This window comes from Lichenostomus cassidix, unplaced genomic scaffold, assembly GCF_008360975.1.
Source record: "Lichenostomus cassidix isolate B80296 unplaced genomic scaffold, HeHo_3.0 HiC_scaffold_882, whole genome shotgun sequence".
Classification (NCBI taxonomy): domain Eukaryota; kingdom Metazoa; phylum Chordata; class Aves; order Passeriformes; family Meliphagidae; genus Lichenostomus; species Lichenostomus cassidix.
The window spans coordinates 7,326-20,502 of NW_028147304.1; the positions used below are offsets into that span (position 1 = coordinate 7,326).

The following is a 13,177-nucleotide window of genomic DNA, read 5'->3' on the forward strand; positions in this document are numbered from 1 at the left end:
CGCTGCCCGCGGTTGTGACAGCGCCGCCTGGCGGGCGGGAGGTGTGGGAGGAATCACGCATGCGCGGTGTTGGGGGGACTATTTGACGGCGCGGAGCGGCGGGTTTTGGGGTGAAAAACGGGGATTTTGGGAAAGCGGTTGAAGGTCTGTGGGGAAATCGCGGGTGGGGAGGAAGGAAATGGAGGTTTGAGGGGGAAAAGCGCGGGTTGGGGGAGGTTTGGAGCTGCCGGCGGAAGGATCTCTGTGCGGTTCGCCCGGGATCCCTCCGCCCCCTCAGGGCTCCGCCGCGGCCTGAGGGCCGCCGAGCCCCGGAGCCCCAAAATCCCCCAAATTCACCCCAAAATCCCCTCGAATCCCCTCGAATCCCCCCGGAAACCCCCCGGAACCACCCCCCGGCCATGCTGAAGCCTCTCCCGGCCCCGCCGCCCCCTCCGCAGCCCCGCAAAGCCCCCAGCTCGTCCCCTCCCCCCGCCGGCGGGGGTGGGGGAGGGGGAGGGGTGGGGGAGGGGCCGCCGGGGGGGGGAGGGGCGGCGGGGGGCGGCAGGTGAGTGGGGGAGGGGTGGGGAGGGCTTGGGGGGGGTTTGGGGTTGGGAAATTTTAGGGATTTTGGGTGAGATTTGGGGGATTTGGGGCGAATTTGGGTGGATTTAGGGGAATTTGGGTGATGTTGGGAGAATTTTGGGGGATTTGGGGAGAATTCGGGGGAGTTTGGGTGGATTTGGGGCGAATTTGGGTGGATTTGGGGAATTTTGGGGCTTCCTGGGTGAGATTTGGGGGAATTTTGGGGGATTTAGGGGAATTTGGGGGAATTTTGGGTGAATTTGGAGCATCCTGGGTGAGATTTGGGGACTTTTGAGAGAATTTGGGGGAATTTGGGTGGATTTAGGGGAATTTGGAGGGATTTAGGCATCCTGGGTGAGATTTGGTGGAATTTTGGGAGAATTTGGGGTGAATTTGGGTGAGATTTGGGAGAATTTTGGGAATTTGGAGCATCCTGGGTGAGATTTGGGGGAGTTTTGGGGGAATTTGGGGGAATTTTGTGGGAATTTTGGGGGAATTTTGGGGGGTTTGGATCCCTTTGGGGGTCCTGGGTGGGATTTTTGGAGGATTTTTGGAGGATTTAGAGCGTTTTGGGGCAATTTTTGGGAGATTTTGGGTGAGATTTTTGAGAGATTTCTTTGATTTTTGGGGATTTAGAGGATTTCGGGAGTGATTTTTGGGAGGTTTTTGGGCATTTTGGGGGATTTTTAGGATTCTGGGTGAGATTTTTGGGGATTTTTGGGGATTTTTGGGCATTTAGAGCATCCTGGGTTGAATTTTGGGGGATCTTGGGTTCAATTTTTGGGTTGGAATTGCAGCTTTTGGGGTCTCAGGTGTTGGAATCTCCATAATGAGGATTTTTGACCCAAAATTCCCAAATTTTGGATCTTTTTTAATTCATTTTTTTTCTGAATTTCTCCACAGGGCACAAGCCATGGGAAAATCCCCGGTAAGAACCCAAAAAAAATCCTAAAAATCCCCAAAAAATCCCCAAAAAACCCCCAAAAAATCCCCCCAAAACCCCCAAAAAAACCCCAAAAATTCCCCAAAAAAATCCTCAAAAAACCCCAAAAATCCCCAAAAAATTCCCCAAAAAAATCCCCAGAAAAATCCCTAAAAAAACCCCAAAAAAATCCTAAATAATCCCCAAAGATCCTCAAAAAATTCCCTAAAAAACAAAAAAAAAACCCCAAAAAACCCTGAAAAAACCCCAAACAATTCTCAAAAAATAAAATAAAACTCACAAAAAATCCCGAAAAACATTAAAAGAAACTCCCCAAAGAACCTCAAAAAAATCCTGAAAAAATCCCCAAAGATTCCCAAAAAATCCCCCAAAATCCCCCTAAAAATCCCCAAAAAATCCCCAAAAAACAAAAAAAACAAATCCCCAAAAAACCCCCAAAAAAGCCCCAAAAAATACCCTGAAAAATCCCAAAAAAATTCCAAAAAATCCCCAAAAAACCCCAACTAACTCAAAAAAAATCCCAAAAAATATCCTCAAAAAACTCTAAAAAAGCACCTGAGAAAACCCCCAAAAAATCCCCAAAAAATCCCAAAAAAATCCCCAAAAATTCCAAAAAAATCCCAAAAATATCCTCAAAAAACCTGAAAAAACCCAAAAAAATCTCCCAAAAATCCCTAGAAAATTCCAAAAAAATCCCAAAAAAATCCCCAAAAATTCCCAAAAAATCCCAAAAAAATCCCCAAAAATCCCCAAAAATCCCCCAAAACCCCCAAACCCCCGAATTTGGGGTTAGCAGCCCCGTGACCTTTGACCTCCCGAACTCAGGTGTTCGAAGGAGTTTACAACAACTCGAGGATGTTGCACGTGCTGACGGCAGGCGTGGTGAGAGAATTGGGGATTTGGGGAGATTTGGGGAGATTTGGGGGGATTTGGGGGAATTTGGGGGTTTTTGGGGGAATTTCTATGAGATTTGGGGGAATTTGGGGATTTTGTGTGAGATTTGGGGAGATTTCGGGGGATTTTCTGTGAGATTTGGGGGAAATTTGGGTATTTTTTGGGGGAAATTTGGGAGATTTGGGGATTTTCTGTGAGATTTGGGGGAAATTTGGGGATTTTTTGGGGGAAATTTGGGAGATTTGGGGATTTTCTGGGGGATTTGGGAGGATTTTGGGGATTTTTGGGGGAATTTGGGCATTTTTTGGGGATTTTTGGGGATTTTGTGGGAGATTTGTGGGAATTTCTATCAGATTTGGGAGGATTTTGGGGATTTTCTGTGAAATTTGGGAGAATTTGGGAGAATTGGGGGAAATTTGGGAGAATTGGGGGAAATTCGGGGGAATTTGGGGGGAATTTGGGGATTTTTTCTGAGATTTGGGGGAATTTTGAGTTTTTTTGGGGGAATTTTGGGGATTCTGCATGAAATTTGGGGGATTTGAGGGAATTTCTGTGAAATTGGGAATTTGGGGGTCATGAGGTCACTCGGGGTCACTGAAGGGTCAGCGAGGGGTCAGTTGGGAGTTTGGGGCTGATGAGGTCACTCGAGGTCACTTTGAGGTCACTCTGGGGTAACTGAAGGGTCAGTTGGGGTCATTCAGGGGTCATGGCAGCACTTGGGGTTTGGGGTCACTCTGGGGTCATTTGGGGTCACTCTGGTCACTCAGTGGTCACTCCCTGGTCACTCAGTGGTCAGTGGTCACTCAGTGGTCCCTCACTGGTCACTGATGGTCACTCAGTGGTCCCTCAGTGGTCACTCAGTGGTCACTCAGTGGTCAGTGGTCACTGATGGTCACTCAGTGGTCACTCAGTGGTCAGTGGTCACTCAGTGGTCACTCTCTGTCCCCCAGGGCTCCACGGCCGAGGTCAGAGTTCGCAGCGGTTGCACCTTCGAGGGAATTTTCCGCACTCTGAGCGCCAAGGTCAGCAGCAATTAACCACAATTACACACTAATTAACACCCACAGAACCCCAAATTACCCAAATTTCCCCCAAATTCCCCAATTTCTGCCCAAATTTCCCCAATTTTCTCCCCAAATTCCCCATTTTTCCTCCCAAATTTCCCAATTTCTCCCCAAATTTCCCAATTTCCTCTCCAAATTACCCAAATTTCCCCAAATTCCCCAATTTCTGCCCAAATTTCCCCATTTTTCCCCCAAAATTGTGATTTTTTTCTCCCAAATTTCCCAATTTTCCCCCAAAATTCCCCCCAAATTTCCCAATTTTCTCTCCAAATTCCCCACTTTTCTCCCCAAATTCCCCATTTTTCCTCCCAAATTTCCCAATTTCTCCCCAAATTTCCCAATTTCCTCTCCAAATTTCCCACTTTTCCACCCAAAATTCCCAATTTCTGCCCAAATGTCCCAATTTTCTCCCCAAATTCCCCATTTTTTCCTCCCAAATTTCCCAATTTCTGCCCAAATTCCGCCATTTTTCTCCCAAAATTCGGATTTTTTTCCCCCAAATTTCCCATTTTTCCCCCAAATGTCTCATTTTTCCCAAATTTCCTCTCCAAATTTCCCATTTTCCCTCTAAATTCCCCATTTTCCCCCCAAATTTCCCCCAAATTTCCATTTTTTCCCCCCGAATCTCCCAATTTCCCCCTAAATTCCCCATTTTTTTCCCCAAATTTCCCAATTTTCTCCCCAAATTTCCCCCAAATTTCGATTTTTTCCTCCTAAATCCCTGTTTTTCCCCCAAAATTCCCCATTTTTTCCCCAATTTTCCTCCAAATTTCCCCAAATTTTGATTTTTTTTCCCCCAAAATCCCCAAATTTCCCCCAAATTCCCCCAAATTTCCCCGAAATTTTCCCAAATTTCCCCCAAAATTCCCCATTTTCTCCCCAAATTTCCCCCAAATTTTGATTTTTTTTCCCAATCTCGCCGTTTTTCTCCCCAAACCAGTTCGAGCTGGCTCTGGACGCCGTGCACCGCCGCCCCTCCCCACCCCTGCCCCTCCCCGCCCCCGCCCCGCCCTCCCCACCCCGTCCCCTGCCCCTCCCCCGCCGCGAGGACATCGTGGACACCATGGTGTTCCGGCCGCTGGACATCGTCCTGCTCAGGTTCAGGAACGTGGACATGGCCTTTGCCACCAGGGGTGAGTCAGATTTGGGGTGAATTCTGCCGATTTTGGGACATTTCCATTTATTTGGGGTGAATTTGAGAGGTTTTTGGGGTGAATTTGGGTGATTTTCTGGGGATTTTGGGGGATTTTGGGGATTTTCCGGCCGCTGGACATCGTCCTGCTGAGATTTCGGAATGTTGATTTGGCCTTTGCCACCAGAGGTGAGATTTTTGGGGTGAATTCTGCCGATTTTGGGAAATTTCTGCTCATTTTAGGATTTTTTCTGCTGATTTTGGAGAGATTTGAGAGGTTTTTGGGGTGAATTTGGGGGATTTTGGGGTGATTTTGGGGGATTTTTGGGGATTTTCCGGCCGCTGGACATCGTCCTGCTGAGATTCAGGAACGTGGACTTGGCCTTTGCCACCAGGGGTGAGTCAGATTTGGGGTGAATTCTGCCGATTTTGGGAAATTTCCAATAATTTATAGACAATTTGAGAGGTTTTTGGGGTGATTTTTGGGGGATTTTTGGGGATTTTGGGGATTTTCCGGCCGCTGGACATCGTCCTGCTGAGATTTTGGAACATTGACCTCACCTTTGCCACCAGAGGTGAGATTTTTGGGGTGAATTCTGCCGATTTTGGGACATTTTTGGTCATTTTGGGATTTTTCCCGGGGATTTGGAGGGAATTTGGGAGGTTTTTGGGGTGATTTTGGGTGAATTTGTGGGGATTTTGGAGTTGTTCCCATTGAATTTTGAGAATTTTGGGGTATTTGGGGATTTCTCAGCAGATTTTGGGGATTTTTGGGCATTCTGAGTGAGTTTGGGGAGAATCCAATTGTATTTGGGTCACTTTGAGGAGAATTTATTTCATTTTGGGGAGAATCCCATTAAATTTGGGTCATTTTGGGGACAATTTGGGTCATTTTGGGGAAAATCCCATGAAATTTGGGTCATTTTGGGGATAATTTGGGTCATTTTGAGGAGAATTTAGTTCATTTTGGGGAGAACTTGGGTTATTTTGGGGAGAATCCTATTGAATTTGGGTCATTTTTGGGAAAATTTGTGTCATTTTGGGGAGAATGCTATTGAATTTGGGTCATTTTGGGGACAATTTAGTTCATTTTGGGGAAAATCCCATGAAATTTTGGTCATTTTGGGGAGAATTTAGTTCATTTTGGGGAGAACTTGGGTTATTTTGGGGAGAATCCCATGAAATTTGGGTCATTTTTGGGAAAATTTAGGTCTTTCTGGGAGAATCCTATTGAATTTGGGTCATTTTGGAGACAATTTGGTTCATTTTGGGAAGAATCCCATGAAATTTGGTTCATTTATGGGAGAATTTGGTTCATTTTTAGGAGAATTTGGTTCATTTTGGGGAGAATTTGGTTTATTTTGGGGAGAATCCTATTGAATTTGGGTCATTTTTGGGAAAATTTGTGTCATTTTGGGGAGAACTCTATTGAATTTGGGTCATTTTGGGGAAAATCCCACGGAATTTGGTTCATTTATGGGAGAATTTGGTTCATTTTTGGGAGAATCCCATTGAATTTGGGTCATTTTGAGGAGAATTTGGTTCATTTTGGGGACAATTTAGTTCATTTTGGGGAGAATTTTGTTCATGTTGGGGAAAATCCCATTGAATTTGGGGAGAATTGCATCGAATTTGGGTCATTTTGGGGACAATTTGGTTCATTTTGGGGAAAACCCCATTGAATTTGGGTAATTTTGAGGAGAATTTGGTTCATTTTTAGGAGAATTTGGTTCACTTTGAGGAAAACCCCACAGAATTTGGGTAGAATCCCCCCAGGATTTGGTTCACTCCATCTCTCCCACCCCGTTTTTCCCATTTTTCCTTGTTTTCACCCCAAAATCCTGATTTCCCAGACAAGTTCACGGACTCGGCGATCGCCGGCAGCCTGAGGCTGAACGGAGAGCACAGGGAGAAGGTTCTGGAACGCTGGGAGGGCGGCGAGGGCAGCGACGACTACGACCTGGAGTCTGACCTGGTGGGGAGAGACCCGAAATCGCCCAAAATTCATCCCAAAATCCACCCGAGATTACCCCAAAATCACCCCAAAATCACCCAAAATTCACCATAAAATCATCCAAAATTACCCCAAAATTACCCCAAAATTACCCCAAAATTCACCCAAAATTACCCCAAAATTACCCCAAAATCACCCCAAAATTCATCCCAAAATCCACCCGAGATTACCCCAAAATTCACCCCAAAATTACCCCAAAATCACCCAAAATTCACCCGAAATTCACCCCAAAATTCACCATAAAATCATCCAAAATCACCCCAAAATTAGCCAAAATTCCCCCAAAATTCCCCCAGAATCACCCAAAATCCCCAAAATCCCCAAAATCACCCCAAAATCACCCCAAATTACCCCAAAATCACCCCAAAATTCACCCAAATTCACCCAAAATTACCTGAAATTACCCAATAATCACCATAAAATCACCCAAAATTCACCCCAAAATTATCCCAAAATTACCCCAAAATTCCCCCGAAATTCCCCCAAAAGCATCCAAAATTCCCCAAAATTACTCAAATTTACCCAAAATTACCCAAAATTCACCCCAAAATCCACCCAAAATCTCCCAAAATTACCCAAAATTCACCCAAAATTCACCCAAAATTACCCCAAAATTACCCCAAAATTCACCTGAAATTACCCCAAAAATTCACCCGAAAATCACCCTAAAATTACCCCAAAATCACCCAAAATTACCCAAAACTATTCTAAATTACCCAAAATCACCCCAAAATCACCCGAAATTACCGCAAAATTGGCTCAATTTACCCCAAAATTACCTGAAATTGACCCAAATTAACCCAAAATTACCCGAAATTGGCCCAATTTACCTCAAAAATACCCAAAATTGACCCAAAATTACCCTAAATTGGCAGAATTTACCCCAAAATTACCCCAAATTGACCCAAATTGACCCAAAATTACCCGAAATTGACAGAATTTACCCCAAAATTACCTGAAATCAGCTGAATTTACCCCAAAATTACCCCAAAAACCCCAAAATCCCATGAAATTACCCCTAAATTACCCAAAATCGCCCCAAATTGACCCAAAATTAACCCAAAAACCCCTGAAATCGGCTGAATTTACCCCGAAATTCCCCCCAAAATCTCCTGAATTTCCCGAAATCACCCGAAATTACCCCAAAATCCCTCAAAATTCCCCCAAAATCCTCAAAAATCCTTGAAATTCCCCCAAAATTCCCCTCAAATAATGCAAAATCCCCCAAAATCCCCTGAAATTCCCCCAAATCCCCAAAAAAACCCCAAATTCCCCAAAAATCCTCAAAATTCCCCTAAATCCCCCAAAATTCCCCAAAATCCTGGAAATTCCCCCAAAATTCCCCAAATTTCCCAAAATCCCCAAATTTCCCCCAAATTTCCCCAAAATCCCCAAATTTCCCCAAAATCCTCCAAAATTCCCCCCAAATTCCCCTGAAATTGCCCCAAATTCCCCCAAATTCCCCAAATTCCCCCAAATTTCCCCAAAATCCCCCAAAATCCTCAAACCCCAATCCCCAACCCCGCAGTCCAACGGTTGGGATCCCAACGAGATGTTCAAATTCAACGAGGAGAATTACGGAGTGAAGACAACCTACGACTCCAGCCTGGCTGCCTACACGTGGGTTTGGGGGCAAATTCGGGGCTTTTGGGGCAAATTCCGGGCTTTTGGGGATTTCGGGGGTTTTGGGGGAAATTCGGGGCTGGGATTTCGAGGATTTTGGGGGTTTAGGGGATTTTGGGGGGATTTTGGGGATTTTTGGGGATTTTGGAGATTTGGGGAGAGTTGAGGGCATTTTGGGGGAGATTTAGGGGTTTGGGAAATTTTCGGGATTTGGGGTGAGAGGATTTGGGGGATTTGGAAGGATTTTAGGGGATTTTGGGGGAGATTTGTGAGGGATTTTGGGGGTTTTGAGATTTGAGGATTTTGGGATTTTGGGAGATTTTGGGGAGGAGTTTGGGGGATTTCGGGGGAATTTTTAGGGGTTTTTAGGGATTTTTTGGGGAGATTTTGGGAATTTTGTGGGATTTCGGGGAGATTTTTGGGGATTTTGGGAATTTGATTTTGGGATTTTGGAAAATTTTGGGGATTTTAGGGGATTTTGGGGATTTTGAGGAGATTTTGAGGGGATTTGGGGGGATTTCAGGGGATTTGGGGAATTTTGGGGATTTTCTAGGGGTTTTGGGGAGATCTTGGGAGGAATTTTGGGATTTTAGGAGATTTTGGGGATTTTATGAGATTTTTGGGGGATTTTAGGGGATTTTGGGGAATTTCGGAGGAATTTCAGGAATTTGGGATTTTCAGGGAGATTTGGGGATTTTGGGAGTTTTTGGGGAGATTTTGGGAGAATTTTTGGGTTTCAGGGGAATTTGGGGGAATTTTGGGGGATTTGGAGGAATTTCAGGGAATTTCAGGAAACTTTTTGGGGGAATTTTGGGGGATTTGGGGGATTTTAGAGGATTTTGGGGGATTTGGGGATTTTAGGGGAATTTCAGCGAGCACAGTTTGGGTTGTTTTAATATTTTATTTTTTAAATTGTGGTTATTTTGGGGTATTTCAGTGATTTCGCAGTTTGGGCAAAGTTTGGGTCATTTTGAGTGAAGTTTTTTGGGTTATTTTGGGTCATTTTGGGTTATTTCAGGTCTATCACGGTTCGAGTTTTTCGCCATAATTTGGGTGTTTCAGATCGGATTTTTTCGGGGTTTTTTGGGCTGTTTTCAGTATTTTCGGTGTGTTTCTGTCCCCAGGGTGCCCCTGGCCAGGGAGGACAGTGTCACCTGTCGGGGTTTGGGTCATTTTGGGTCATTATTTTGGGTCATTTTGGGTTAATTCAGGACTATCACAGTTCAGGTTTTTTCGGCATAATTTGGGTGTTTCAGATCAGATTTTTTCGGGGTTTTTTGGGCTGTTTCTCACATTTTTGGATATTTCTGTCCCCAGGGTCCCCCTGGCCAGGGAGGACAGTGTCACCTGGCAGCAGGATTTGGGTTATCTTGGGTTATTTTGGGTTATTTTGGGTCATTTCGGGACTATTGTAATTTGGGTTTTTCGGGTGCAGTTTGGGTGTTTCAGGTCGGATTTTTTCGGGGTTTTTTGGGCTGTTTTCCATATTTTTGGCTATTTCTGTCCCCAGGGTCCCCCTGGCCAGGGAGGACAGTGTCACCTGGCGGCAGGATTTGGGTTATCTTGGGTTATTTTGGGTCATTTTGGGTCATTTCAGGACTATTGTAATTCGGGTTTTTCGGGCGCAGTTTGGGTGTTTCAGGTCGGATTTTTTCGGGGTTTTTTGGGCTGTTTTCCACATTTTTGGGTATTTCTGTCCCCAGGGTGCCCCTGGCCAGGGAGGACAGTGTCACCTGGCGGCAGCGCCTGGCCCGAGCCGCCGCCCTGGCCCGGGAGATCGAGTCTTGTCCCAACCATCGCCTGCGGGCAGCGCTGGAGGAGGAGGAGGAAGGGGGGCGGAGCCTCCGACAGGCCACGCCCCCCGCCGCGGCCACGCCCAGCCCGGGCCACGCCCCTTCCGGCAGGGAGAGTCCAGCAGGGGGCGCTGCGCACAGGTGAGAAATTCACCCCAATTTGGGTCAAAATTCACCCAAATTTTGGTCAAAATTCACTGAGATTGTGCTCAAAATTCACCTAAATTATGCTCAAAATTCACCCGAATTTGGGTCAAAATTTAGCTAAATTGTGCTCAAAATTAACCCAAATTGTGCTCAAAATTCATCCAAATTGTGCTCAAAGTTCATTCAAATTTTGGTCAAAATTCACCCAAATTGTGCTCAAAATTGACTCAAATTCTGCTCAAAATTCACTCAAATTTTGGTCAAAATTTGCCCAAATTTTGGTGAAAATTCACTGAGATTGTGCTCAAAATTCACCCAAATTTTGGTCAAAATTGACTCAAATTTTACTCAAAATTTGCCCAAAATTCACCTGAAATTCCCTCAAAATCCACTTAGAATTCACCGAGAAATTAAAAATTTCTACTAAAAATATTCAAATTTCCCTCAAACTTCACGCAAAAAGTGTCCAAAATTTCCATAAAATTCAACTGAAATATCTCCCAGATTTTCCCAATTTCCCCCAAAATCCACCCAAAACCCCCCCAGCGCCCTCCCCTCCCCCACCCGCCCCTCCCCCGCTGACTCTCCGCCCCTCCCCCCAGGGAGAAGCCGCCGCCCCTCCCCCAGCGTGGGCGTGGCCTGGGGAGCTCCCTGCGCTGCCCGCGGGGTGGGGGAGGGGCGGGGGGGCGGCCCGCCGCGGGGGGAGGGGCTGGGCTGGCCCCACCCCCCCCTCCGACCCGCGGGGCCGCGCCCCTCCCCCACCCGGAGCCGGGGCTGAACGGAGGTGAGGGGGGAGGGGCGGGGGAGGGTGGGGGAGGGGCTGGGGGTGGGTGGGGGAGGGGCGGGGGAGGTGGGAGGGGCGATGAGAGGTGGGGGGAGGGGCTGGGAAGGGTGGGGGAGGGGCTGGGGGAGGGGCGATGAGAGGTGGGGGAGGGGCTGAGGTGGGTGGGGGAGGGGTTGTGGGTGGGGGAGGGGCTGAGGTGGGGGAGGGGTCTCTCTCTGACTCCGCCCCTCCCCCCCAGGCCCCCCCCGGATGTCCCCCAAGGCTCAGCGACCCCTGCGGGGGGGGAGGGGCTCAGCCGGCGGGGGAGGGGCGCCCTCGACCCCCCCAGGTGAGGATTGGGGGGAGGGGCGGGTGGGGGAGGGGCTGTGGGTGGGGGAGGGGCGCACCAGCTCCCCCTGACCCCTCCCCCTCTCCCCTCCCCCCGCAGCTGGGCGGTCCTTCCCGCCTCGCCCCTCCCCCAAAGCCGCCGAGCCGCCGGCGGGGGAGGGGCAGAGCCCCCCCTCCCCCCCCAGGACCCCCCAGGAGCCGCCCTGCCCCTCCCCCACCCCGCCCGGCGCCGCCCCTCCCCCCGCCCCGGAGGCACCGGAAACGCCCAGGAAAGGTGAGGGGGGGGAGGGGCGGAGAGACCCCGGTGGGGGGAGGGGAGGGGGAGGGAAGGGGGCGTGGCCGCCCCTCCCCCCCTCCTCTGACATCGCCCCTCCCCCCCCCGCAGGAGGAGCCACGCCCAGGGAGGAGCTGCGGATGGGCGGGGCCTGCAAGGTGGGGGAGGGGCCAGGGGTGGGGGAGGGGAAATCGGGGGGTTTTGGGTCATTTTGGGTCATTTTAGTCACTTTGGGGTCATTTTTGGTCATTTTTGGTCATTGGGGCAATTCTGGGTCAATTTTGGGGTTTTTTGGGGTCATTTTGGGGTAATTTTGGGTTATTTTGGGGTAATTTCTGGTCATTCTGGGGTCACTGTGGGTCATTTTGGGTCATTTTGCGTCATATTCAGGTGTATTTTGGGTCAGTTTGGTTATTTTGGTGTCATTTTGGGTCACTTTGGGTCATTTTGGGTTCATTGGGTCATTTTGTGTTAAATTCAGGTTAATTTGGGGTCATTTGGGGTCATTTTGGGTCAAACTTTGGTCACTTTGGGGTCATTTTTGGGTTTATTTGGGGTCATTTGGGGTCACTTTGGAGTCATTGGGGTAACTCTGGGTAATTTTGGGTCACTTTGGTTTAATTTTGGGTCATTTTGGGCCATTTTGGGTCATTTTGGGACATTTTTGGGTCATTTTTGGGTCACTTTGGGGTAATTTTGGGTCACTTTGGGTTAATTTTAGCTAATTTCGTTTCTCTCCCCGCCCCTCCCCCCAGCTCCCCCCGGACCCTCCCCCGCCCCTCCCCCCGCCGCGCTGCCCCTCCCCCCGCGACGGCAAGCTGGGGGAGGGGCCGGCGGGGGGCGTGGCCTCCTCGAGCCCCCCCGGGACCCCCCCGGGCGTGGGGGAGGGGAAGGAGGAGGAGCCAATGGCCGAGTGAGTGTGGGGGAGGGGCGGGTGGGGGAGGGGCAAACCCCCCAATTTCCACCTATTTCCCCCAAATCTCGGGGGCGTGGCCGAGCCCCGGTGGGGGTGTGGCCAGGCTGCGGCTTTGGCCCCGCCCCCTCCCCTGACCACGCCCCTTTCCCCTCCCCCCAGGCAGGTGAAGCGATCGACGCTCAATCCTCACGCCAAGGAGTTCAGCCCGGGGCGGCCATTGGTGAGGGGCGGGGCTAGAGGGGGCGGGGCCTGAAGTGGGCGTGGCCCCGATGGTGGGCGTGGCCACCCGAATTCCGGCTCTGATTCTCTTCTCTCTCCCCCTCCAGGCCAAAGCTCCTCCTGGCGCCCCCTCCCCCACCCCCCGCCCCTCCCCCACGCTGGGGGTGCTGCCGGCGGGGGGAGGGGCGGCCGGCGCGGGAGGAGGGGGCGGGGCGGCGGCGGGGGCGGGGCTTTACCCGGCCCCTCCCCCCCACTACATCTCCTACATCCCCCAGCTCCACGTTGGCCACGCCCCCGTGCAGGTGAGGCCACGCCCCCCTCCCGGCCCCTCCCCCACCGTGTCGGGTTTGGAGGGGGGAGGGGCTTGGCTGACCACGCCCCCCCTTCTCTCCCCGCCCCTCCCCCACCCCCCCAGGCCCCGCAGATTTTCCCGTTTCCCGTTTCTGGCTCAGCTTCCGGAAAGTTCCGCGGGGCCAAAGGTGAGCC

At 49.7% G+C, this 13,177-nt stretch overlaps 1 protein-coding gene across 1 annotated transcript; it reads left to right on the forward strand.

Moving 5' to 3' along the window:
- Positions 1-246: 246 nt before the first annotated feature.
- On the forward strand, positions 247-13,170 carry LOC146423435 (ataxin-2-like protein; the record flags this gene model as incomplete). The annotated part of the gene is made up of 16 exons (XM_085044766.1): positions 247-544; positions 1,465-1,489; positions 2,330-2,386; positions 3,349-3,420; positions 4,403-4,595; positions 6,448-6,569; positions 8,137-8,228; positions 9,935-10,165; positions 10,774-10,955; positions 11,194-11,283; positions 11,383-11,556; positions 11,668-11,714; positions 12,312-12,469; positions 12,632-12,692; positions 12,799-12,993; positions 13,107-13,170. Coding segments are annotated over exons 1-16 (1,909 nt in total), but the record flags the coding sequence as incomplete, so codon positions are not given.
- Between the last annotated feature and the right edge of the window lie 7 nt (positions 13,171-13,177).